The following is a 27,979-nucleotide window of genomic DNA, read 5'->3' on the forward strand; positions in this document are numbered from 1 at the left end:
AACTGCCATAAATTCCTTTAGGACCTCCCGGATGCAGCAGCAGTGGAGGGCCACAGAGATCTATTCATACCTATGTGTGGAGGCCTTAAATTAATATAAACTGCAACACATCTACTCCATCTTCATGCAAAGCACAGTTTATGTTAATGAATATTGACTGTTAACACAACTGTTCAAGGGACAGACCTATTAAGAGATAAACGAATGCATGGACGATGACGTAACCTTTTCTTATCGTGTTTGGTCTCTATCTGTTCCAGACAATGCCTTTTATAATTTGAAAGAGGTTTGATAAAGATATAATGCATGTGTAAAACATTAAAAGCACTGTTTTAACCCTGTACTTTATGCTATGCAAATGAGTTCCACACTAGGGTGGGCAACAGCGTGGCTACTTTAGACAAGGAAGAAAGTCGTACAGGCATGGAACAACATGAGGGTGAGTAAATAATTTTTAGGTGAACTAACACTTGCATCGCTCCCCGAACATACCTTTTTAGGTACACTTTTGTAGTGTACATCTTTTACAATAAACAGGTCACTAAAGTGAGTCAATGTTACTTTGCGCACGATCTGAAAAATTACTTTTGCTGAAAAATGGACAGTGAGTTGATCGTTGAGAGCACAACATATCTAATTCACATTTGTTTTTCATATGTTTATAATATACTTCCTTTGATATACTAAATACTGAATCAGTGAGGTCATAGAATGAAGTCATGTGGGTTAGTTTGCAGATTATATCTAAATATGGCAAATATGGCAGTTATAACTGTGATGCACTAAAATTACCCCATTGTTATCTGACTGTAGGCTGATAAGGGACCGGGTGTGTAAAATCATGACCCGGCTCTGTCACAGTAGGCTATGATTTTTTGACCACTTCTTTATTTTAATTATATTTTTGTTTTGTTTGAAGTGCAATGTCAATTTATACATATTTTTGGTAATTTCAATAAATTTGTTGAATTGATCAAAATCGACCGGTGAAGTGAAGTGGGTGCCGATACAATCACTGTTAATGCTAGTATAGATTTGTGTATCAGTAGATTAAAATTATTAATAATTTTTACATTCTCTTTAATTTAACGGAGCATACATCCAAATTCTGAATTAGAATCACATTTTACATGCGTATAAAAGGAGTATCACTGTCATAGAAATATAAACGGCAATCATCAAGGATGCATTTTAATGCACAAAAGAATGACATTTTAAATTCTTCTAATTCATTGCACAGTCCATTTACACTACCAATTTCTTATGAATGTGCTGTCTTTGTTTATATAGCTGGTGCTTGAGGGAATGGACTATAAAATAAAATGCAGACGGTGGAATAATAACTGAAGAAAATCTCAGAATTCAATAGCATTTAAGCCCATTTGCGCATTGCGTGTGCGATTTCGGCATACATTCTTGCTCCTAGACTTAGCGCATGCTTGCACGAAAATACCAAAATTTCATGGCCACGCCCATTGACTTTGTGCTTATGACTTAAGTATAGTGCTGCACTTAATGCAAGCACTCTTAAAATAGGGCCCTAAATGTAGTAAGATACTTTTTATTAGCAGCTTATAGTGTAGCTAGCTACTTTTTCAAAAGGGCAGCTTGACTGCATATTAACTACCATAAAATATGAGCTTGTAACTTGACAAGTTACAGTTTCAAAGTAGCATCCCAAACACTGTCAGCATCTACATACAGCATTGCATGATGACTCTATTTCTTTTTCTCTCATCAACTATTTTCCACCCAGGTTATAGTTTGGAGCTTGTGGTTTACTTCATGTATGCATGCCTCGAAATATCACTTTCTGATTTCAGAAATAATCAACCACTGAAATTAAATGTGGTGAACATCAGTTAAGATGGCATTCCAGGGACCAGTTTATGGCAGGGCCCCTCTCTAACTGCCGGTGTGAAGGAGATGTGCCACACTGTGATTTGATCCTTGGTGAATGAACATAAACAAATGTTCAGCAACATCAGATAAGATGCTAAGACAACTGCCAGACATTACTTATAGGGCAGGAAGGGGGACCTTCTGCACCCACCAAACTCATTCCTAAGGTTTAGGCAAGAACTGCCATAAATTCCTTTAGGACCTCCCGGATGCAGCAGCAGTGGAGGGCCACAGAGATCTATTCATACCTATGTGTGGAGGCCTTAAATTAATATAAACTGCAACACATCTACTCCATCTTCATGCAAAGCACAGTTTATGTTAATGAATATTGACTGTTAACACAACTGTTCAAGGGACAGACCTATTAACAGATAAACGAATGCATGGACGATGACTTAACCTTTTCTTATCGTGTTTGGTCTCTATCTGTTCCAGACAATGCCTTTTATAATTTGAAAGAGGTTTGATAAAGATATAATGCATGTGTAAAACATTAAAAGCACTGTTTTAACCCTGTACTTTATGCTATGCAAATGAGTTCCACACTAGGGTGGGCAACAGCGTGGCTTGTACTTTAGACAACAGTGGCCAATCACACTCCAGGATCGGATGGGTGCCAGATTTCAATCTCCTCCTCATCAGAAAGGGATAAATATGTCACCCGGGTAGCCATTTTGCCAGATCCATTAGGTGGTTTCCCATAAGGAGCATTCCCATACAATTCTCTTCCAATGCTACATTCAGTTCAACAGCATTGCATGTGTCCATTCTATGTTCAAATCATTTATTTGTTCTATTGTTTAAATCAGTACTTTTCTTTTTGGTTATTAGTTTATTATCCTTGAGCAGTGCAAATGAATTATTAGCATTATTAATCATTGTGGTATTTACTCTTACATATCTATTGTTAATACATTTAATTCATTTTATTAAATCTGTGTCTTCATTGTGTTGATGATCAAAGACTCTATTAGTTGTCCAGACTCTCACAGACCAAATTAGCAGACCAACTCCCTCTAGTTTACATTAACTGTAAATTATCGAACAGCTCTTTTGGGAGTGTTCTTATATTGTTAAGATAGTATTCTTAACTGGTGCTCCGTATTCGAAAGGGGGAGGGGTCAGAACATAAAATGAATGCTTCTTTGTCTCTCCAGGGGTGGGCACTGGGAGGTGGAAAATTTGCCTGAGTGGCTCAGATGTTTCCATCCAGCACCAATAAACACTGTCTGTCTCTCTGTCTTTCCTTTATGTATGTTTATTTTGGAACTATATTAATATAAGCCAAGCAATGGGACTAAGTCAATATTTTGAATGTGGACATTCAAAGGTGTAGGTCTGGAGAGAGACACTGGCCTGGGTTGTTTCATTGCAAGAAGGAGTTATGCATTCAGGTTATATACAGAACTAGTCAATTAAGTAATATCCACCATCAATTTACCGATAAAGAAGGTATCAGGACCACCTTCTCCCAGCAGAGAAGTGGTATTTGGATCTAGTCTCAGCCACAGACCCACAGCAAGTACCAGTGATCCCATCAACTGAAAGAGAAACAGAAAAATACATCATCAACAACAGGTGAAATATTTAACAGAATTGCCAAGTACATTTTGAGTGGCTGCCAATGGAGAAAGATGCTTTTGGCCCACATCTCGGTGTAGTTATGTCATGTATTGTACAAGCAGGGGCTAACTGGAAGCTAACCAGCCAAACCCTGACTCCAAACTCTGACCCTGAGGGTCAAGAAAAACAAACACATTCAATATCACCAAATATTTATTGACTTTTGTTATGTAGTGCGCCAGGCTGTGCATTTGGCTGGTAGCTTGTTAAAACACTATAACACAATAGTTTATTTCAAACCAGTACAACACAACTCAACCCATTTGTCTTACTCTATTCTAAATGTGAGTAATGATTATCTAATTAATATGATTATGATTGACTAATGGTTTGTAATTACTATTAATTCTCTTGCGCTTTGGAAAAACAAACTCTGAACAACAACATATTCTGGGACAGCACAACATCATGTACAATATGTACCAAATGACAATCATCTATTGTAATGTAAAAGTAACTTCATAATGACAAAACCATTTGACTAAATCTAAGAATAAAATGTGTCTGAGGCTCATAAACTCTCTCTCTCTCTCTCTCTCTCTCTCTCTCTCTCTCTCTCTCTTCTGTTATGCTATGGAGTGGTGGCACAGATATTTTTCCACTCTGGCAGGATCCTTCAGCTCGCCTCTTAAATCTAAAGCTTTGCTTGTCAGAGTTAGAATTAACGGCACAAAGCCAAACCATGAAGGTAAAAGCAGGCTGTAAAATTCAGGTTTTAGCACTTTAGAACCTGCCTTCATCACTCTTAAATGCACTCTAATGACTGCTGACAAAGAAAGCAGACCTTCATCTGTCAAATTTCATTTAAAAGACCTTTCGTTTGGTTTAAACAGAGCTGCTGAGTTTAGCAGCACAAGAAAGATTCCTGGCCTTAGAATTGGGTATGAACAGTAGAAACCAGCCTGAACTCATGAACATTACGTGACCTTGAGAGCATTCATTATATACACGTTTCGCTGCAGTTTCCTATTGAAATGTCCAGAGGGGGTGCCAAAAGAGAGTGAAATGGTGTCGTAATCAGACCAGTAAACAAAACAGATATCCTTAGCCTAAACCAACACCTAAACCTAACAGATAGTGTCCAAAAATTAAATGCAAAATAAAAATCATGTTTTCTGAAGAATCCCCGTCATTTTGTGTAGCGTGTCAGCCTGTGTGTTGGCTGGACTTGATCAGCGGTCTTCCACATCCCAAGTCAAACACTCTATCAGGTGAGCTACCGCAGAAGATAATCACATTAAATGTGTAAATGTAGGTGAATCTTTAATACAAGCATTAACATTTATTGCTTTTCACATGGTGTTAGAGCAAAATTGTTTCGATATCATAACATAGCAATAGAGCAGTTTAGAAAGTCATAATCAGCCGTTTTACTCATGATTTGTGTGAAAGTAAATAAAACGAACGTTTGGTTACGTATGTAACCTCCGTTCCCCGAGGGAGGGAACGACACGTTGTGTCGGAGAAGCGACACTAGGGGTCTCTCTTGAGCGCCGATATCCACCTCTGATCTATGAAAAAAGGCCAATGAGAGTTGGAAGCCAGTATTTGCATGTCCCGCCCCCGGACATACGGATATTTAAGCGGCGCAAATACGGGAGTTCATTCAGGATTTTTCTGAGGAGCCGGAAATGGTCCGGCCACAACAGTGGCTCGGTTCAGCGACATGGCGGAGGAAAGACACAACGTGTCGTTACCTCCCTCAGGGAACGGAGGTTACATATGTAACCAAATGTTCCCCTTCTGTCGCTCTCTCCACGTTGTGTCGGAGAAGTGATACTAGGGGACCCATTCCAATCTTGCCATGCGCTGAACCGTGTACGTGAACCACCGATACAGAGGTGGGCAGGGATTTCATCCAGTGCCGCGCATCGTCTGTACCTGGCTGCACGTACCCTTCCCCAATGCCCCATAAGAACATCGGAATCCTTCTAGTTACCCTGAGAGGGGAACAAGGCGATGTTTGCCAACATGGGAACGGGCCAGCCTGGCTGGGCCTCTTTTCTCTCTATGTTTCTCGCATAGAGCAATCACGGCCGGGGCCCTTACACGCATATAGGGAAGGGGGTCTTACCCAGACCCTGCGGAGACCACACCTGCCCTTTTTCTTGGGGAGGAAAAGTGGTAGACACGTCACACGGCCGTCTTGGGGCTCGTGTGGAAAGTATGGTGCGGTGGTAGATCCAGCCTCGAACGGGGGGAGTTGCTACAGCACGGCGACCGGGGCAGCTGTAACTGCCTAAGGGAGACACGGGGGTCCGCTCGTAAGGGGACAGAACCGTGGAATACACACAGGGGGAGTCCGAGCAGGAGGCCTTACCTGTGGAGCACCTATACCAGTACAGGGTAGCCATCAGGGTACCCGCAGTGGCTTGGGTCGGCGAGTTCCTCCGCTGAACCGCGGACCCAGAGGGCTGGGGAGGAATCGACCAGGGTCCCGACTCGGAGTGAGGCGCCCTGGGTGTGATAAGCCAGTGTGATGCGTCGACAACCCAGTGGGCGAGCCTCTGTTTGGAGACGGCATTCCCTTTCTGCCGTCCCCCAAAGCAGACAAAGAGCTGCTCAGAGCGTCTGGTGCTCTGTGTGCGGTCCAGGTAAATGCGCAGGGCGCGCACTGGACATAGTAACGAAAGGGCTGGGTCTGCCTCCTCCCGGGGCAGCGCTTGCAGGTTCACTACCTGATCTCGGAATGGTGTGGTAGGAACCTTGGGCACATAGCCCGGTCGCGGTCTTAGGATCACAGACGTATCCGCCGGACCGAACTCCAGGCAAGTGTCGCTGACAGAGAACGCTTGCAGGTCCCCGACCCTCTTGATAGAGGCGAGCGCGATCAGCAGGGCTGTCTTAACCCTCTGGGGTCTGAGGGTGTTTTGGGCCCTGGAGAAGTTTTGACATGCCTTGACATTTGTGCTTTTTTCAGTTGCTTAAAAACATATTAATGGCTAAAGTCTGATAACACTGTATTCAGCACAAACTGGGCTACAATAATATGTGAGCAACATGTATGTACAGGTTTGTATTTTTGAGAAAATAATGTTTATGCATGGTTTTTGAAAAAACGAAAATTTTCACTGAAAAGTCACTGAAATAAGGCCATATAACACATACTAAACATACTAAACATTTGACTTTTGAGAACTGGATCTTGTAGCCTAGAGTTTTGCTACAAAATTATGTGAAAATCATCCTGATCACTCATTCATACAAAACAATATAGTCATTTAACTTTTGTGTGACAATTTTAGAGCTGAATGGTAATATGCGAGGAGGCGTGAACGATCATGAATATCGATGAGATTCACACCTGAGGACACTCCTCTGGGCCCATCAATGAGGAATGTGACAGAGAGAATTAATGTGAGGAGACTTAATGATCAAAATCAAGTTTTAAGTTAAAAGAAGTAATCTGACTATATATTTTCTTTACATAAAAACTTTACTTAATTTTAGACCTACACTACCATTAAAAGAAGTCTCTTCTGCTCACCAAGACTGCATTTATTTGATCCAAAATACATATGATAATATGCTGATTTTCTAATATGAGCATATTTAAAGTGCATTTTAACCTGAACAGATATTTGCAAGCACAAGCTTTGTTGATGATAACGAGTCAGCATAAACACATTAAAATATAATCTAACATTCATATTATTTTTATATCATATTACATATCATATTTATATCATACAGCATACAATGTAAATAACAACATTTACATGTAACTAAAACTTGCCTATTAGGACATGTCAATACTTTGAATGTCAAATGTCAAACTTTGAATCCTGTCTGGAAACAGTCCCACTAGTAAAATATGTACATGTTTATATAAAATAGCATGTCAGCTAATGAAAACTAAATGACTTACTCGTTTGAAATTGTATCCTCTGCTGGAACAAATCTCTCTTCAAAATACAAATGTCCACCTCTTCGTCTGAGAAAAATGTTAACTCTTCCTTAATAGCCAAGAGTTTGATCGCCTGTGTATCATTACAAGCACGCAGAAAAGTTTAGTTGTGTTTGTTTACATCAAATCTCGCAGTCGGGGGCGTGTACTTTTCCCTTGATCGCCTCAGCACATTAGCGTATGAATGGCGCGCTCTGCTGGTGGGTGGGATCACATTACAGATAATGAGATGGACCGGTAAAAACTGTACATCGCTTTGTTTCAAACATATTGCATTGCAGGAGAATATTTGTTTTAAATTTGAATTGTTTTATTTAAAAGTAGACATTTTAAGCTTTCTTTAGACATATGTTTCATGTTTGTGTGAGAAGAATTCGCGGAGTTTAAGTTAATTTTAGTGACGTGTTTCTGAAATATGATTTTGAACACAGAGACTGCTGAAAGCTTACCCTTTTTATTTTATTTATTTAAAAAAAAAACACAAGGTTTTGATGTTAATATGAGTGTACACAAAAAAAGAAGACCCTCTATAGTTTATAATCATGTATTGATTGTATTTATATGACCACAAATGACGGAGTATTTTAAGTCTATGTTACTGCTATGTGAAAAAAAAGAGCAAAACGCGCCGGCGCGTTTGCCGACCCCAGGGGGTTAAGAGAGAGGGCCCTGAGTCCAATTGATTCAAGCGGCTCGAAGGGAGGTCTCTGGAGTCCTGCTAAGACTACCGAGAGATCCCAGGAGGGAACTAGGCCTGGCCGGGAGGGATTCAACCTCCGGGCGCCTCTCAGGAACCTGAGGATCAGGTCGTGCTTACCCAAAGACTTGCCGTCTACAGGATCGTGGTGGGCGGCAATGGCGGCAACATACACCTTGAGGGTGGACGGGGACAGCCTCCTGTCCAGCCTCTCCTGTAGGAACAGGAGCACTGACTTGATCGCGCATCTCTGCGGGTCTTCAGTTCGGGAAGAACACCAATCTGCGAACAAGCGGCACTTTAGGGCGTAAAGGTGCCTGGTAGAGGGGGCTCTGGCTTGGTTGATTGTATTCACAACGGTCGCCGGTAAGCCGGCTAGCTCTTCCGCATCCCGTCCAGGGACCAGACGTGGAGGTTCCAGAGGTCTGGGTGCGGGTGCCAGAGCGTGCCCCGTCCCTGAGAGAGGAGGTCCTTTCTCAGGGGAATTCGCCAGGGAGGAGCTGTCATGAGAAGCCTGAGTTCCGAGAACCAAGTCCGAGTGGGCCAGTAGGGGGCCACTAGCGTGACTCGCTCCTCGTCCTCCCTGACCTTGCACAGCACCGGTGCAAAAAGGCTCACTGGGGGAAATGCGTACTTGCGCAGCCCCGAGGGCCAGCTGTGTGCCAGCGCGTCTGTCCCGAGGGGAGCCTCTGTTAGGGCGTACCAGAGCGGGCAGGGGAGGTTTCCTGGGAGGCGAACAGGTCTACCTGGGCCTTGCCAAACCGTTCCCAAATCAGCTGGACTGACTGGGGGTGAAGCCTCCACTCCCCGCCGGGCAGGCGTTGTCATGATAGCGCGTCCGCTACGACGTTGAGCTTGCCGGGGATGTGAGTGGCACGCAGCGACTTGAGTCACTGCTGGCTCCATAGGAGGAGACGGCGGACGAGTTGTGACATGTGGCGGGAGCGTACGCCGCCTTGGCGATTTATGTACGCCACCACCGTGGTGCTGTCCGATCTCACAAGGACGTGTTTGTCCCGAACTAACGGGAGGAACTTCCTGAGGGCAAGAAGGACGGTCAGCAACTCCAGGCAGTTGATGTGCCAACGCAGCGGGGCCCCTTTCCAACGGCCCGCTGCTGCGTGCCCGCTGCACACGGCACCCCACCCGGACCAGGAGGCGTCAGTTGTGACCAGAACGCGTCGGGACACCTGCTGCAGGGGCACTCCTGCCTGTAAAAAGCAGAGGTCTGTCCAGGGTCGGAGTGTTTTGAGGCAGGCGGGGGTGATCCTTACCCGATGCGTGCCGTGGTGCCATGCTTGTCTCGGGACTCGAGTCTGGAGCCAGTGCTGGAGTGGTCTCATATGCATCAACCCCAGCGGCGCGACCGCCGCGGAGGACACCATATTCCTCAGGAGCCTCTGGAAAAGTTTTAGAGGGACCACTGTGCCTGGCTTGAAGGAAGCGAGGCAGTCCAGCACCGACTGAGCACGCTCGCTCGTGAGACATGCTGTCATTGAGACTGAGTCTAACTCCAACCCGAGAAAAGAGATGCTCTGAACCGGAGTGAGCTTGCTCTTTTCCCAGTTGACCTGAAGCCCCAAGCGGCTGAGGTGCCGGAGCACCTGGTCTCTGTGTGTGCATAATAACTCTCGAGAGTGAGCCAGTCGTCGAGGTAGTTGAGAATGCGGATGCCGGCTACTCGTAGCGGGGCAAGGGCCGCCTCTGCGACCTTCGTGAAGACGCGAGGGGACAGAGACAGGCCGAAGGGGAGGACTTTGTACTGAAACGCCTGGCCGTCGAACGCGAACCGTAAGAAGGGTCGGTGTCATGGCAGAATTGAGATGTGGAAGTACGCGTCCTTCAGGTCTGCCGCTGCGAACCAATCTAGATGCTGAACACCAGCCAGAATATTTCTCTGCGTGAGCATTTTGAACGGGAGTTTTAACAAGGCCCGATTGAAAACTCGCAGGTCCAGGATTGGTCATAAGCCGCCGCCTTTCTTGGGTACAATGAAGTAAGGGCTGTAGAAACCCTTCCTCATTTCGGTTGGAGGGACGGGCTCTACCGCGCCCTTGGCTAAGAGGGTCGCGATTTCCGTGCGCAGGGAACTGGCATGCTCGCCGTGTACTGCGGATAAGCAGACACCCCTGAAAGGGGGGCGGGAGCCGGGCAAACTGAATTGCGTAACCGAGTCGAATGGTCTGGTGCAGCCAGCGTGACGCGTTGGGAAGCGAAAACCACGCTTCCCAGCTCTGTGCTAGGGGCACCAAAGGGACGAGTATTTTGGACGTACCCGGCGGGGCCTCGCAGCGGGGCAGAACAGGTAATGCAGCGTCAGGCGGCTTCGTTGCGGCCTGAGGCTGAGGTGCTGAGAATAGACTCAAAGCACTTACCTTGCTCCGCGCGCCCGGCAGGGGGCGGGTTCGTGACTGAGGAGGAGGTCTGATGTTGGCGTCCTCTGGACTCGTCTGAACCGGCCGGCCGGGGGACAGTCGTGGGCAGGCGGAAGGCGGGATCGAAGCGTCCGGTGTACCGGGACTGTCGTAATCTGAAAGCAGATTGCCGTGAGAACGGCATTTGCGGGCCAGGTGACCCAGAGGCAAAGGAAATAGCTCTTTTATTGAGAATGTGGGTACCACAGCCCCCGTCAGGGGGTGTGGCAAATGAAAAAACAAAGGATTCTCCTCCCGGCCCTCCACCGGGGGACAGAGCGGTCTTACCACCTCCGGAGCTAACGTCTTTGGCTCTGGGTCGACTGTCTCAGGAACGCTTGGGAGCCTTCCGGGTCCTAGAGGGGGTTCTTGAGACAGGGGGCGTGCGCCGCCTGCGGGGTGCTCGACGCTGGGGCTGAGAGCTGGGCCCGGGTTGAGGCGGAGCAGGAGCTGGTTTCTTCGCCGCAGGGGGACGTTTTTTCAGGTGCGCGGCGGGGCATGATGTGAGATATGGCCTCCGTCTGCTTCTTCACCGCAGAGAACTGTTGGGCGAAGTCCTCGACAGTGTCGCCGAAAAGGCCAATCTGGGAGACAGGTGCGTCTAGGAAGCGGTTGTTGTCGGCCTCACGCATCTCGACCAGGTTGAGCTAGAGATGGCGTTCCTGGACCACTAGGGTGGCCATCGCCTGTCCGAGTGCCTGCGCTGTGGCAGTTCCTGCAGCACATCAGGATCAGGACCACCCCATGCATGTTTCTGAGTGCTTTGGCCTGGTGGACTTGCAGGAGGGCCATAGCATGCAGGGCGGAGGCAGCGCGTCCAGCCGCACTGTAGGCCTTCGCGTTGAGCGAGGATGTTGTCCTACAGGGCTTGGATGGGAGTACGGGGCGGCCACGCCAGGAGGTAGGGCTACCGGGGCATAGATGGTACGCAACTGCCCTATCGACCTGGGGAATCGCCCCGTATCCATGGCGCTCTCCGCCATCGAGTGTGGTGAGAGTGGTGCGGGTGGCACCTAGACGAGCGGAGAGCGGGGCTCTCCACGTAGACGTCAGCTCGTCATGCACCTCCGGGAAAAACGGGACCGGGGGGATGCGTGGCCACGAAGGGTGCGCTGCCCCCAGGAACCAGTCATCCAACCATGAAGGCTGTGGGGAGGATGGAGGGTTCCAATCCAACCCCACGCTCACGGCGGCCCGGGAAAGCATGTCAGACATCTGAGCGTCGGCCTCAGCCTGGGCCTGCTGGCCCGAAGGCGGCAGTCCAGGGGAGTCCTCGGCATCAGACATCACACTCTCCGATGCGGAGGCGAGCTCATCTGCTTCGGGCTCGGGAGGATAGACAGCCAGGCCGTGAGGCGAGCCGCTATCGCCGCGAGCGTGGACGGGGACCAGCGAGCGTGTCGGGGGGCTACCCGGCGAAACTGCACCCACTGCTGCCCCCAAATCGCCCCCAGCGCCAACCGCATCGTCCTCAATCCCGTGGGAAGAAGGAACAATGCGGGGTGCAGCTGGGGTGGCTTGCTTTCTGTTGAAAGCAAGCCGTGAACGCAACGTGGTAATGGTCATGTTCTCGCAGTGAGAACATGAACCATCCACAAACGCTGCCTCGGTGTGATCGCGGCCCAAACACACGAGACAGCGCCTGTGGCCGTCTGAAGCAGAGAGGCTTCTACCGCATCCAGGAACAACACAGGGGCAAAAGGGCATCTTGAAAAAGACGTGTCCTGAAAAGGACGTTCAACGCCGCTGTGTTTTGCTCTTTTAGAGAAATTCACTCTTTTAAGGGAAATAACTCTTTTAATACACAGTATGTGTGTGTGTCTGCGCTGTCGAAGCGCTCAGGGGCAACAATGCACGCCGTGCAAGTAGGAGAAAGCCGCTGTTGTGCGCCGTCAAATCCAACAGCATGCAGATCGTCAGAGGAAACAGGAACGTAGTGGTGTGTAAACTCGCAGCAAACTGCAAACAGACCATCGGCTCCGAAGAAATTTTCTGAATGAACTCCCGTATTTGCGCCGCTTAAATACCCGTATGTCCGGGGGCGGGACATGCAAATACTGGCTGCTAACTCTCATTGGCCTTTTTTCATAGATCAGAGGTGGATATCGGCGCTCAAGAGAGACCCCTAGTGTCGCTTCTCCGACACAACGTGGAGAGAGCGACAGAAGGGGAACAGGTTTTACGTAAAACCTGGCACGTAAAAGCCAGTATGCAAACATTTAGCTATTGTGAGGTTGCTAGAAATGTACGTAGATGTTGATACTACAAGACTATTGAATAATTCTGACCAATAAAAAGACTCTTTATGCATTTTCTCTGCTAATTTTTTGGGAAAATCTGATGGATTCTAACCAAACCTACTTAGACTCATCCCACCATTGGAGGTGATTTTTCCCTTTATTGGAGGTCATTCCAGTCAAATGGTCTGAGGAACAAAACCATGTCAAAATCAGCTCTCAGGTCCACAGGGCAAAAAACATGTACAGTGTTGTCCAAACATCCAAGGCTACAAAGACAATACAGAATGGGATTTGTAATATAAATATAACCCTTAAATGCATGGCTATTTTTCCAAACATATTCTGGTCTTTAGAGACCCAACACTTATTTCTGTCAAAAATGGATGTACAAAATGCCCAGATAGTGTACAATTTTCAAAATACTTTCAAGACAATTCGAAAATAATAATTGATACATTTTTAGGTTTTATTTTTCATAAATCAAATAGATAATGCAACAAATCAGGACAAATCTAGAACAGGATACATTTTTTTCACACTGAAATGTCATGAAATGCAACTGGCTGTCAACACACATTGAGCTAAACATAACATATAATCTACACATAGGTTACACAAACTGTACGCTATACATGTGTTTATTTTCAGGCACTTATTGAGTCTAAATACTGTAAATGCACAACTTACTTTATTTCAGTACTACACTCAAATGACAACAGTCATATCTAATACCATACTGTTCATGTGTTACACTTGCTATAAATGTACTTTGATGTTGTTTCTTCATCAAATAGCAATGTCAAATGTAAATCAAGCCAATCACTGAAACATCAGTGCAATCTTGAGTAATAAATTACATGTATAATATGTATGTGTACACGAATATGGGATACTGATAATTCACCATTGTTGATAATTCATTGTTGCACAGGAAGTCATCGTGATATACTGTAGTATTTATTTGTATGAATATAGTACTTATTTCTCTTAAGAAATAGATATCCTGTGATAGTAAACATATGAAATAATCATAAAAAATATAATTTATGGAAGTGAAAAAATTACCCTATACATTTTTGGTACTTAAATATTTGCAATTTTGAATATTTTTTTGTTTGTGTGTTACACTACATTGTAATGACAAAGTTTGCATTAAATTCGAAAAATGCAAAATAGCAGCACTTTCACTTGTGGTGTCACACATTTGGACCCCACTGTATCGGTTAAAAATAAATGAACATGATGCAAGACAAGTGATAATTTCCCCACTCTCTCTGGTCTCCTACAGCTGTCACATAACACAACCCCCACGGGAGACATAACCCCTCAAACACTCAGTAACCCCGCTGCACTGTAACATCATCCGGCCTGACATCAGTGCACTGCCTCACCCTGCATCCCATCCCCTCCCCCTCAAAGAGATCTCCTCTGGGCATCAGGGTTTATCTCCCTGCTAGAACAAAAGACCAACTGTCTGTGTGTGACACAGTCAGCTGTACAAGACAATGAGCGAGTGTTATACTACAATAAAATCCCCTAAAATGTATTCATTTATAGCAATAATGATAGATTTATATATATATATATATATATCCATCCATCCATCCATCCATCGTCAACCGCTTATCCTGTGTACAGGGTCGCGGGGGGCTGGAGCCTATCCCAGCTAACATTGGGCGAAAGGCGGGGGACACCCTGGACAGGTCGCCAGTCCATCGCAGATATATATATATATATATATATATATATATATATATATATATATATATATATATAAAATATTACAGCATTTATAAATTTATAAAAAATGTTAATGTTAGTTCATAATTGAACATTTGTTCATTGTTAGTTCATATTAATTCATAGTGCATTAACTAATGTTAACAAACACAACTTTTGAAATGTGTTGGTATATGTTGAAATTAACATTAACCATATTGTTAATTTCTTTTAAGTATTGTTCATTCTTAGTTCATGTTAACTAATTTAGTTAACTAATGTTAACAAATGGAACCTTACTGTAAACTGTTACCAATACTGTCCATCCAGAATACAAATTATAAAGTGAAGATTAAATTTAGATTAAATGTGAAGAGTTATTAACAAGACAATTATTACATATAATGTTATATGCGAAAGACACCGGTGTCTTCTTAATTTGTGAAATTGCCAAAAATAATTTTCTTAATTATGTTTTGTTTTACAGTTACAATATCTCATTCTCTGTAGAACTAGAAGCATTTTAATGTCTTGTTTTTAGAGAAAGATTTGTTTTAAGAAATCTTACCAAGTGTATTTATCTTGTTGCATTAGCAGATTTAGATTTAAGTGTAATTTCAAAAGTAATTTTATTTAAATTTATAATTTTAATAGCCACTTTTGAAGCATTTATTAGTTATATATTTTAAAACATTAATGAATTATTATTACTATTATTGTTATTACTATTATACATACTATTTTGTATTCAAATTAGCTTGTTTTAAAGATAAATGCCATTATAACACAAGAAAGAAAACAAATGGGACAGACAGATTTACTTGAACTGTATGTTAGTCCAGAGAAGTAATGAAAGGCAGGTTTGAGTCTGGAGCCCAGTTTCCACACTTAAAATGGTCTGTTAGGTCGCTCTTGATTTTTTGGGTTGTTTTACATGTATGGAAAGATTTGGCTTTTCCAAGTTTATTGGGAGTTTTATGGTGTCCTTAAAAAGACAATTTCAGAGCACATTTTTATGTGTAATTCTATTGCGACAACAGATTATTTTTTCATTTGATGATTAAAGCACTAGACACTGACTGGATTTTTTCAGGTTCCAAAAGGAAAGTTGAACACACAATTAATTCCTCTCATAAGATGTATCATGCATCATCTTCTTTAATTAAGAACTTTAAGTGAACACAAAAACACCAATTGCGTGTTGAAAAAATACTGTAAAAGGAAAATTTCGAACAGAGATATTTTGAAACTAGAAAAACAGGAAAAAGAAAGAAAAAATGGGTCAGACTCATAAAAAGCTGATTAGATCTCTAGTGGAAAACAGAATCCAGTTAGCTCAGGAAAGTTCTCAAAAGTGTTTATGTGGTGCACTCAACCACCTTCTATACTGGCAATAGTAATAACATATTATTAGGACAGTATTTGCTTGGACTAAGGGTAACATAGTATCGTCACCATATCTTGGACATTGTACCATGGTAAAAATATTATTATTATAGATGTTGTTTTTTTAACATATCCTATGGTAACACCATGACATTGTTTGTAGTACAGTCTCTTGGAGTACTATGCAAATAATATTTTTTTTTATAAAAACGGACCCACATTAACTAATTTGCACTTACTGTATGATACACAGTATATTAGGGATCGCACAACTACTGATTTTTAATATTCACTGGAGTGGCTTAAACAGACGCATACAATAAACATTTACAGAGAACAAATAAAGAGCGTGAGCTTTATATTAAAGGAAGAGTGCTCTTTTGTCTCATGCTGAGGGGTGTGGACAAAGAGTATCGAGAGATGTTCATAGACACACACACACACACACACACACACACACACACACACACACACACAATATGCTGTGTCCTACCACCTGTTGTTCCATTTTGTGTAATTGTAAGGGTGTATACTTGGCTATAGTTTTGCCCCAAAACTGTTCCTCAATATAAAAGTAAGCTAAATCTGAAAAAGCCTCCCTTAATGAACATTTGGGGACATCATCATTTGTAAAATAATTTCATAAAAGAAGCAAATACTATTTTTCTAATTCTATAAATGTAAAATATATTAAATATTTTAGGGTCAGGGTGTGGGCTAGTAAGGTAAAAACAGTAGAAAGAATGAACAAAGCTGGACACACACTAAGTGCACATATCACACCCAGTCATGAACGCCCCTGAAGACATTAACTCTACAAACCTCTAATGGTGTTTACGGCAAAGCCACACCTGTTAGCATCAATTACAGGAGTATTATCATACATCATGTGTCTTCATCCTCTTCTAATGTGCCATTCTTGATCAAATGAAGTACAATCAATAAAACAACTGGTCAATTTAGCAACACAGACCATACCTAAGCCCACACCTTCAATAATTAACTTCACTAGTCAGGCCACGTCACAAAAATAAAATAAAAATAATAAGCATTTTAGAGTCGCTAAACCAGCATGGAATAATTTCCTATGAGTTTAGGCTGATTTATGCGGATTAGCTGTGGCTTGTGGTCTAGCTGGTGGATGCAGCATAGCCATGCTGTTCACCAGTCAAAAATTCTAGTCAAGGATGTCGTGCTGTTGAAGCTGGTTTAGAAAGATTGCCGGAGACACTAGCAAACCGGCTAAATGGACCAGCATCCAAAACACTACATATGCTGGTGACCAGCAATGCCTTTTCAACAGGGTGGTAGATTTATTGGGCACTTTAACTCTGACCTCACACACATTATGTCTTCCTGTCCATGGCTCCCTTGACAGTACTGATGTACAATCTGACAGCAGCATTAATAATTAATGAACACACATCATGGGAATAAGGCTTGCTCTCAAAAGACAGTCAATTATTTATACTATTCTGTTGCATTTATGGATATTGCATAAATCGGTATGAGAGGCTTTAAACAAAGACGGTGCACCCTGTATCTCTAACTGGAAACATTTATAATTTCTTTGGCTTTAATTCCTTTTTACTAACAGTATTTCTTTTATTTCTCCCCTTTTCTTCACAATACGCTCTAGGTCCTTGTGGTGGCGTAGTGACTCGCTTCAATCCAGGTGGCAAAGGACAAATCTCAGTTGCCTCCGCATCTGAGACCGTCAATCCGTGCATCTTATCACGTTGCTTGTTGAACGCGTTACCGCGAAGACATAGCATGTGTGGAGGCTTCACGCTATTCTCCGCGGCATCCACACACAACTCACCATACGCCTCACCGAGAACCACATTATAGTGACCACGAGGATGTTACCCCATGTGACTCTACCCTTCCTAGCAACCGGGCCAATTTGGTTGAGACCTGGCTGGAATCACTTAGCACACCCTGGATTCGAACTCGCGACTCCAGGGGTGGTAGTAGATGATTTCGTTTGATTTTCCCATGATGTCAAGCAAAGAGGCACTGAGTTTGAAGGTAGGCCTTAAAATACATCCACAGGTACACCTCCAATTCAGTACACCTCCAATTGACGCCAATTAACCTCTCAGAAGCTAATTGTCTAATTGTCTAAAAGCTTGACATCATTTTCTGGAATTTTCCAAGCTGCTTAAAGGCACAGTTAACTTAGTGTATGTAAACTTCTGACCCACTGGAACTGCGATATAGTCAATTAAAAGTGAAACAATCTATCTGTAAACAATTGTTGGAAAAATGACTCGTGTCATGCACAAAGAAGATATCCTAAACCACTTGCCAAAAATATTGTTTGCTAATATTAAATCTGTGGAGTGGTTAAAAATTAGTTTTAATGACTTCAACATAAGTGTATTTAAACTTCTGACTTCAACTGTTTCTACTGTATATATATAAACCTACAGCACTTGTCTAAGTCGGTGGTACTTTATGCCAATAGTCAAATGTCAGGCTATGTAAGACTATAAAGAGAAAAACATGGTAGTTTAAACATATGAATGCTGAGTGCAGCAAATGAGTGCTGAATACTGTCACTTGATTAAATCTGAGATTAGTGTGTTTACAGTCAGGTCAGAGAGCATTATCCTGTACACTGCCCACTCCATTTCTTTCCCATTCAGTCAAGTCCTAATTGTACCCATGTCATATGTCTGCTGGATTGTGAGTGAGAGATTCTATGCTGAAAAAAAAAGACTATTTAGATTTTTAGTATCAACTGAGCAAATTGAGCTCTTGTGCAGAGACTCCTCTGGTTATACATTATGTAACCTCTTTTTTTTTATTATTATTACGAATTTACGAATATTTTTAGAGTTCTATTTTTGCTCTAATTCACCATGTCTTGGCAAAAATAAATAAATAATCCAAGATCTAAAGATGGAATATTGGGATTCCAGATCACCATGATCATTTTCAGCATTTCTAGTCTCAAAATAGATGTTGATCTAACAAAAACAATTATTGCTACACTAAAAAAAAAGTTTTGTATGTTTTTCAAATAAGAACGCTCTTGTGTTCAGTGGCTAAATAGGATATGATCATGCTGAATATCTCTCTTTAGCTCACACATAGGCTGTACACAAGCATTATTCCCTAACCCTATCTCTTTCCAAATGCCTGTCTGCCTCTTAAATGGATAGTTCACCCAAAAATGACAAATCTGTCATCATTTACCCACCCTCATGTCATGCCACATATGACTTTCGTTCTTCACAACCATGATTAATGTTAGATAGGATGTTCACGCTGCTCTTTAAGGACCACTTTTATGGTGTTTTTTGTCATTTTTGGAATTTGACAGCTCCTTGTCACCATTCACTTTCATTGTATGAAAAAGTGCAGCATCCAAATGATAAGAGGGTGAGAAAATGATGACAGAATTTTCATTTTTGAATGAACTATTTCTTAAATCAGGCTCGATAGTGTCCTAGTTTTATTCTTGCATTCTATTTGACCTAATTTCTCTGTATTTCACTTGCCGGTAGATCAGTAGATCCTTAGGATTGGACTTTCCACTTTCATTCCTATATACAGTAGTCACACGGTGGTCTATTTTTAGCGTAAACAGGATGTAATATGAATGGAGATTAAACTCAAAGCCCAAGAGTGCTCATCTGGATGGCTTAGAATAGACTTGTAGTGCCACCAAAGCCACAGAGGAGAGACAGGAGATGGAAGTTATGATGTGGGCCTTTCTTTCACAAGGCCTATTTCGAAACGCACTCAACGCTGATGCACAATGCAGGTGCTGGAGTGGGAAAAAAATTAAACTGGGAAAAGGAGGCGCTTCCTTTGAGAAAGTTATGTCATATTTTGGAAAACCTCAGGCTCAGATAAAACAAAACTTCCTGTGTTTTGTGCAATGGAGGAAAGAGAGTATGAAAAGAAGAGGAATTTTCCAAGCTCACCTATGTTCAGAATGGAATACTGCCATACTGCTTATGGTTTGTATGCTGTTTGTTTTTTTATTAGTACGTGAAACAATATATATTAAGCAACAATACATAACCTCATCACATTTAATGTGCAATTCATTGAATTGCATCCGGTAATCATCTAGGAAATTAATAGTTACTAGTAGTTAATAGTTACTAATAGTTAATAGTTCTAGTTACACCCCTGGCCAGGACATCTTGGCTAATATGGGACAGTTGGAAACCATACTTCTATGCATACAGAAAATGAGCATACTGTGCATGCTTGAGATATTTGTATATTCAGAATTAATGATGGTTTAAGATGTGTTTTGTGCCTAATTTTTCTGAAGAACAGGATGAGGTGAGTGGAAATAACTGTTAAATATTTGCTACTATTTACAAGAAAAACAAATATGATCAGTTTTAAATGCACACCTCTCACTGCCACCTGACAGCACAGCAAATCCTGAGATGCAATAAAGTAAGTATATTTGCGTGTCTGTGTGTGTGTGTGTGTGTGTGTGTGTGTGTGTGTGTGTGTCAGTCTGAAGGGCTAGAGTGCAATAACTGCAGCTAAAGTGAAGACATTGTTTGCTTGAGAATATTACTGGCATATCCTGATGCAAAACAGTTTTTTTGTGGAAAAATCATGCACTAAAGGGATATGGTAATGTCATACAAACAGTAATAAAGCTTTACGAGAGATTTGTTGTTGGGGAAAGCATTCCTAAAGCACAAACTTGATTTAATGAGAGTCTGCAGAGTGCATAGAGGCTTAAAAACTTCCACATTCACAATTCATTTTATATGAGTATCAAGCTAAAAAATAAAATAAAAAAAATACACCAAACTTTATGACAGTCAATTAAGTATGATTATAAAGACAGGGTTCCCGCACCTTTTGAAAAAGGTAATTTTCCATGACATTTCCAGTCATACGCAAGGAAGCAATCCAACATTCAAGTTTGGGGTTGTAAGATGAATAGTGGGTCTCGGTCCGCTTCCAAATGAACTCTGGTGCGGTTCGATTGATATATGAATGCAGCATGGACCAAAGATGTCTAAACAGACCAATAACAGGAAGTAATTTGCCTTTAATACTGACCTCAAGCATACCTTGTTCTTCTCATTATAGGAGCTATGTTGCCCATTACGGTTCGGTACAGGCGTCGGAACTGCTGTCAGACATCCTTGCAGCATATCTTTGTTTGTGTGTGCAACGGAGGAATTCCTGGTGCTGTTTTGACTCCTTTACACATTTTATTAGCTCTTCGTTTGTTCTCAGCTGGTAAAAATACCACCATGTATATATACATATTTCCAATGAGCGTATTTAGCCCAGCAGCCAGCATTGTTTTGGATGTTCGGCAAGTTCCGTCGCAAAATATACATCATAAAAGCTGTCCAATCAGGTTGTGAACTTATCCTTATGCCTTTTGTTTTGTATCTTTAGGTTCTGTGTTAAAAATGCCAGTGTGAACGCTAAGCGAACAAGGACTAAATGTATTATTTTCTTTTTTTGGTCCGGATCAAGAGAACGAAGAGAACCGAACTGCAAGTGTGAACACACCCTAAATGTCTATGCCAGTTACGGCCTTGGTTGTATGTGTTTACTGGATAAGGATTTAAAAAAAGATTGCATGTACAAATAGGGTTGAGTGTAATCTGATTATGAAGTAATTAGTTCCTGTAATCAAATTACTCTTTAGAAAAAAAGTTGTGTAACACATTAAATTTTACTATATATCTTTGTATTGTAGATTGACGTATATATACATTGACTTTCAATTGAGGCAATTACTTTTAAGTACATTAATTGGGCTACACATTTTTAAACATTCTAAAATAATATTATTTATGAACAATATATTTAAAATATTAATATTCTGTGACACTTAAGGGTTTGCGACAATTAACAAGGAGGAAATAAAGACATTGTTTTTAATTTATTGTGAGGAATTGTTTTAGAAATAACTTAAAAGTAATAAGTAATGTGATTTTGTTTTTGATGGAGTAATAGGTAAAGTAATCTGAATACAATTTTAGAGAAAACATTTATAATTTGTAGTAAGTTACTTTTTCAGTAACTCACCCAGCACTGCTCATAAAGGCTTTAGGAAATAATTATCGAGCAGAGCATAAGTTAAAAAAAAAATATCATTCAGTATAAATTTTTCATGGCTTTTTAATTTCTATGATGAATGATTTTCAAGACCTGGAAATCACAGTTTTAATATCCTCTAATATTTAAAGGTTTTCATGACCATGGGAACCTGAAAAAAATAACTAGTTAGGGGTGGTGTAAATCTTAGTGTAAAAGATCTAGTCTGGAAACCAAAAGGTTGCAGATGCAAAGTCAAGAAGGGATTTTTCCATGCACTTGACATGGGGGGAAAGTTTCTCTTAAATAAGTTTATTACAGAGTGTTAATGGGAGAAGCCCACCCGTCATTAAACGGTAGCCTAGTCTCCGCTGCGTAATTAAACGATAAGCTGCTCCAGTGCGCCAGTGTCCAGCTGCTCTTCTCCAAACAAACAAGAAGCAAATGTGAAGGAAATATGAAGGAGAAAGGGGCGGTTTTTCCCCAGTGAAAAATCTGATTTAAGTCCTAAAAGCAGCGACTCTCTGCCTCCCCACAGTTTTTCCAAATCAAGCATAAATTGCGTAAACACGATAGAGAGAATAACGAAAATATGATTTGTCAGTTTGAGTGTTACAGTGAATTATAGTGGATTAACAAACAACTGCGCTGATACACAGCTGGTTTGGCGCTTGCAAAGTGCACGTTAAGTTATTTTAGCTACGCATTTAAAATAAGATGATACATAGCACAGTATAGTAAAAGAGCAGACATGATGGTATGTAAATAAATGATTACTTCACTTACCCAAAATATAAAGTTAAATACGAAGAGGAGATATTTCACGCACTTCATTCCGCCTTCAACTTTCCCCATGATGAATGTGAAATGCGAGGGACTCCTCTTTTAAAAAACAGTCTAGTTTCTGGTGCAAAATGCAGAGATGCTGTGTTGCACTGGACGAGCTCTGTCAACATCTGTATTACTAGCACCGGACGATTTCTACAGCTTCACTGTCCCGCCCATCTAAATAAAGTGTCAGGGGGAACTCAAGGGGGGTTCATGATGGCCAACAATCCATTAGCTTCTTTCAGAGCACTGTGCCATCCCAGGCAAAGCTGACAAAACATTTAAAAGATTTTTTGTTTAACTGAGAACTACTTAGCATGGGCAAATAAACAAATGTTCCATGCAGTGACCTCTTTAAATAATGTTCAAAATAAATAAATAATAAAGAAAAATAAATAATAAATGCATTCAATCTTTTTATTTTAATCTTTATTTATTTTAATATTTAAATCATAAACATTTATAATCTTGGAATAAACAAATAAATAATAATAGTGGTGTGATCAGGCGCGGATTAACGCACAGGCTTGCCTAGGGGCCCTGGATTGGCCAGACTATTTATTTTATTATTTTAAATTTACTTCAGTGGGAACAAAAAAGACCCTCATTGGCCCATAAGAAAAATAAAAAAATAAGCAGGTGATTGGATCAGTGGCTGCACTGTTATTGCTAGACAGCATAGCGGTAAAATGTCCTAAAGCCAGTACGATAGTGGAGCACAAAAATGGGAAATACAAAGGTTAAAGTAACAACGTGACCAAGATATACTGAAAAAAATCCCTAAATTGACTGGATACTTCAAGGCTGCTGAATCTTCATCCAATCGAAAACAAGATCCACAGCAGGAGGACTGCCAGCTGGCATCGGCTAACATCGGTTGCAGCGGTTGAAACACCTGCAGCGGAATCCTTAGCTGTTGCAGCAGCTTGCTCATCATGTCATTGGTAATATTTCAGGGAATTTGGGGGAGATATTCCACAATGACACGCATATTACACAGGCTGGTTCTATTTTTTTCACGTTATCCGTTTAAGATGTAAAGACACCAATCAAAATGACTGCAGCAACAATGCTGCAGCCTCACAATCATCTCACTCAGATAGGGAGTCAGACACTTCAGCCACCAGAAGCGCCAGGCTGCAGACACAGTTCACCTGCTCGTGGGTCAGCCGCACCCGCGCCTCTGGCAGAGATGGAGGGAATCTCCACACCCCTCCACATGTTGCAGAGGAGGAGAGGACACAAAAAGAGGCTGCAAATCCTGCTACCTATAGCTCGGATCCTGCATGTTGGGATAAAACATGAGGGCATATTGAATTTAAAATGGGACCTGAGATTTGGCAGAACAAAGACGCAGATGTTGCTGCCTCAGAAAGACAACATAAACACCAAGAGAAGTACTTTTCCAAAACCCTGTTTGAAAGGAAACTGGCAAATGGTGAAACTCAACCAAGAGAATGGCTGCTTTATTCAAAAGGCACCATGTTTTGTTTCACGTGTAAGTTATTTGAGGACAGTAACATGCAGTCAGCACTGACAGCAGGCTATAGTGACTGGAAAAAGGCAGCTGCACGCCTAGCTGAACATGAAGGATCAGAGAGCCACAGAAAGACAATGCTAGCATATGTTATGCACTGAGCTGATGGTGGGCGGATAGATACAGAACTAAAAAACTATTTGACAATGAATGCGAATATTGGGCCGAGGTTTTAAAGAGGGTGGTTGTGGTGGTGAAGTTTTTAGCAGAGCGAGGACAACTGCTTAGGGGACACAGGGAAGTTTTTGGGCAACCGGATAATGGGAACTTTATGGTTGTGCTGGAAGTTATCAGTGAGTTTGATCCCTTTTTGAAAGCGCATATAGAAAAATATGGCAATGCTGGAAAGGGAACGCCATCCTTCCTCTCATCAACAACATGCCAAGAATTTATTGAACTGATAGGAGAACAGGAGAACAGGTCCACGCAGAGGATAATCAGTCAAATTAAAGTGGCAAAGTACTTTTCGATCAGTGTTGATTCCACTCCTGACGTTACGCACACCGACCAGCTCACATTCATCATGCGATATGCAGAGGTGGGACCAAGTCGTTGTTTTCCAAGTCACAAGTAAGTCTTAAGTCATTGCATTTAAGTCCCAAATCAAGTCCCAAGTCAAGGCAGGCAAGTCCAATTCAATTTACAAGTCCTCAACTTTTAGCTTCAAGTCTTAAACAAGTTAGCTCATTGCATCTCTCCACAGCAAGGTTTTCTACTTTTGAGGCCACTGTTCTGCGACACACTGGGGTGTACTTCTGGTCCACCACAGAGAGAGAATGACAAAAACTCTTGTTTTCCACAATAGACAGAGGTAGATTGCAATCAATAACTAAGTCAGACATGATTGAATTGGTTATAACTTTCTGTTGTGGATGACTGGCACTGTACTGCCCAACATGGGTTTCTATGAATTGTGAGACTGAAGGTTGCTGTGGATCATTTGGGATGCTTTTGTTAACCTGGTATTCTTCAAACCTGTGCATGGTAAAGATAATACAAGGCAGACATTAATTCAATAGCTATGAATGACAATATTCAGAACAAATATATATATCAAATAAATTTGGATGAGTTATAATAAGTATTTTACAAGTAGGATAACGTTTGGTTACGTATGTAACCTCCGTTCCCCTTCTGTCGCTCTCTCCACGTTGTGTCGGAGAAGCGACACTAGGGGTCTCTCTTGAGCGCCGATATCCACCTCTGATCTATGAAAAAAGGCCAATGAGAGTTGGCAGCCAGTATTTGCATGTCCCGCCCCCGGACATACAGGTATTTAAGCGGCGCAAATACGGGAGTTCATTCAGGATTTTTCTGAGGAGCCGGAAATGGTCCGGCCACAACAGTGGCTCAGTTCAGCGACATGGCGGAGGAAAGACACAACGTGTCGTTCCCTCCCTCGGGGAACGGAGGTTACATACGTAACCAAACGTTCCCCTTCTGTCGCTCTCTCCACGTTGTGTCGGAGAAGCGAAACTAGGGGACCCATTCCAATCTTGCCATGCGCTGAACCGTGTACGTGAACCGCCGATACAGAGGCGGGCAGGGATTTCATCCAGTGCCGTGCATCGTCTGTACCTGGCTGCACGTACCCTTCCCCAATGCCCCATAAGAACATCGGGATCCTTCTAGTTACCCTGAGAGGGGAACAAGGCGATGTTTGCCAACATGGGAACGGGCCAGCCTGGCTGGGCCTCTTTTCTCTCTATGTTTCTCGCATAGAGCAATCACGGCCGGGGCCCTTACACGCATATAGGGAAGGGGGTCTTACCCAGACCCTGCGGAGACCACACCTGCCCTTTTTCTTGGGGAGGAAAAGTGGTAGACACGTCACACGGCCGTCTTGGGGCTCATGTGGAAAGTATGGTGTGGTGGTAGATCCAGCCTCGAAAGGGGGGAGCTGCTACAGCACGGCGACCGGGGCAGCTGTAACTGCCTAAGGGAGACACGGGGGGTCCGCTCGTAAAGGGGACAGAACCGTGGAATACACACAGGGGGAGTCCGAGCAGGAGGCCTTACCTGTGGAGCACCTATACCAGTACAGGGTAGCCATCAGGGTACCCGCAGTGGCTTGGGTCAGCGAGTTCCTCCGCTGAACCATGGACCCGGAGGGCTGGGGAGGAATCGACCAGGGTCCCGACTCGGAGTGGGGCGCCCTGGGAAAAAAAGACGCACTACTTAACCTTGACGTCAGGAAAAGGGTGCTGGGCGCAAGCGATCCACCCGGCCGGTCAGTCTACGTGTTACCGAGTTCTACGGGCTCGGACCTGAGAAAACACGAGACGCAACCGACTCAACGCGGAGGTTGTAAAACCTCGCGAAGGTGTTGGGTGTTGCCCAACCCGCGGCTCTACAGATGTCTGCTAGGGAGGTGCCCTTGGCCAGTGCCCACGAGGACACAACACCCATGGTTGAGTGAGCTCGGACCCGCAAGGGTAGGGGCACGGCCTGGGTGTGATAAGCCAGTGTGATGGTGTCGACAACCCAGTGGGTGAGCCTCTGTTTGGAGACGGCATTCTATTTCTGCCATCCCCCAAAGCAGACAAAGAGCTGCTCAGAGCGTCTGGTGCTCTGTGTGCGGCCCAGGTAAATGTGCAGGGCGCGCACTGGACATAGCAACGAAATGGGTCTCCCTCCTCCCGGGGCAGCGCTTGCAGGTTCACTACCTGATCTCGGAATGGTGTGGTAGGAACCTTGGGCACATAGCCCGGTCGTGGTCTTAGGATCACAGACGTATCCGCCGGACCGAACTCCGCCGGACTGAACTCCAGGCATGTGTCGCTGACAGAGAACGCTTGCAGGTCCCCGACCCTCTTGATAGAAGCGAGCGCGATCAGCAGGGCTGTCTTAAGAGAGAGGGCCCTGAGTCCAATTGATTCAAGCGGCTCGAAGGGAGGTCTCTGGAGTCCTGCCAAGACTACCGAGAGATCCCAGGAGGGAACTAGGCCTGGCCGGGAGGGATTCAACCTCCGGGCGCCTCTCAGGAACCTGAGGATCAGGTTGTGCTTACCCAAAGACTTGCCGTCTACAGGATCGTGGTGGGCGGCAATGGCGGCAACATACACCTTGAGGGTGGACAGGGACAGCCTCCTGTCCAGCCTCTCCTGTAGGAACAGGAGCACTGACTTGATCGCGCATCTCTGCGGGTCTTCAGTTCGGGAAGAACACCAATCTGCGAACAAGCGCCACTTTAGGGCGTAAAGGTGCCTGGTAGAGGGGGCTCTGGCTTGGTTGATTGTATTCACAACGGTCGCCGGTAAGCCGGCTAGCTCTTCCGCATCCCTTCCAGAGAGGAGGTCCTTTCTCAGAGGAATTCGCCAGGGAGGAGCTGTCGCGAGAAGCCTGAGTTCCAAGAACCAAGTCCGAGTGGGCCAGTAGGGGGCCACTAGCGTGACTCGCTCCTCGTCCTCCCTGACCTTGCACAGCACCGGTGCAAGAAGGCTCACTGAGGGAAATGTGTACTTGCGCAGCCCCGAGGGCCAGCTGTGTGCCAGCGCGTCTGTCCCGAGGGGAGCCTCTGTTAGGGCATACCAGAGCGGGCAGTGGGAGGTTTCCTGGGAGGAGAACAGGTCTACCTGGGCCTTGCCAAACCGTTCCCAAATCAGCTGGACCGACTGGGGGTGAAGCCTCCACTCCCCGCCGGGCAGGCGTTGTCGTGATAGCGCGTCCGCTATG

At 43.5% G+C, this 27,979-nt stretch overlaps 1 protein-coding gene across 1 annotated transcript in view; it reads right to left on the minus strand.

Annotated features, from left to right (window-relative positions):
- Positions 1-22,892, minus strand: part of tspan2b (tetraspanin 2b) — a 42,992-nt gene extending 20,100 nt beyond the window's left edge. Inside the window, exons 1-2 of the mRNA XM_052105936.1 lie at positions 22,726-22,892; positions 3,347-3,446 (exon numbers count right to left, since the gene is read on the minus strand). Coding sequence (XP_051961896.1) covers positions 3,347-3,446; positions 22,726-22,794 — 169 coding nt within the window. The 5' untranslated portion in view covers positions 22,795-22,892. The remainder of the gene's footprint in view (positions 1-3,346; positions 3,447-22,725) is intronic.
- Between the last annotated feature and the right edge of the window lie 5,087 nt (positions 22,893-27,979).

This window comes from Xyrauchen texanus, chromosome 35, assembly GCF_025860055.1.
Source record: "Xyrauchen texanus isolate HMW12.3.18 chromosome 35, RBS_HiC_50CHRs, whole genome shotgun sequence".
Taxonomy (NCBI): Eukaryota; Metazoa; Chordata; class Actinopteri; order Cypriniformes; family Catostomidae; genus Xyrauchen; species Xyrauchen texanus.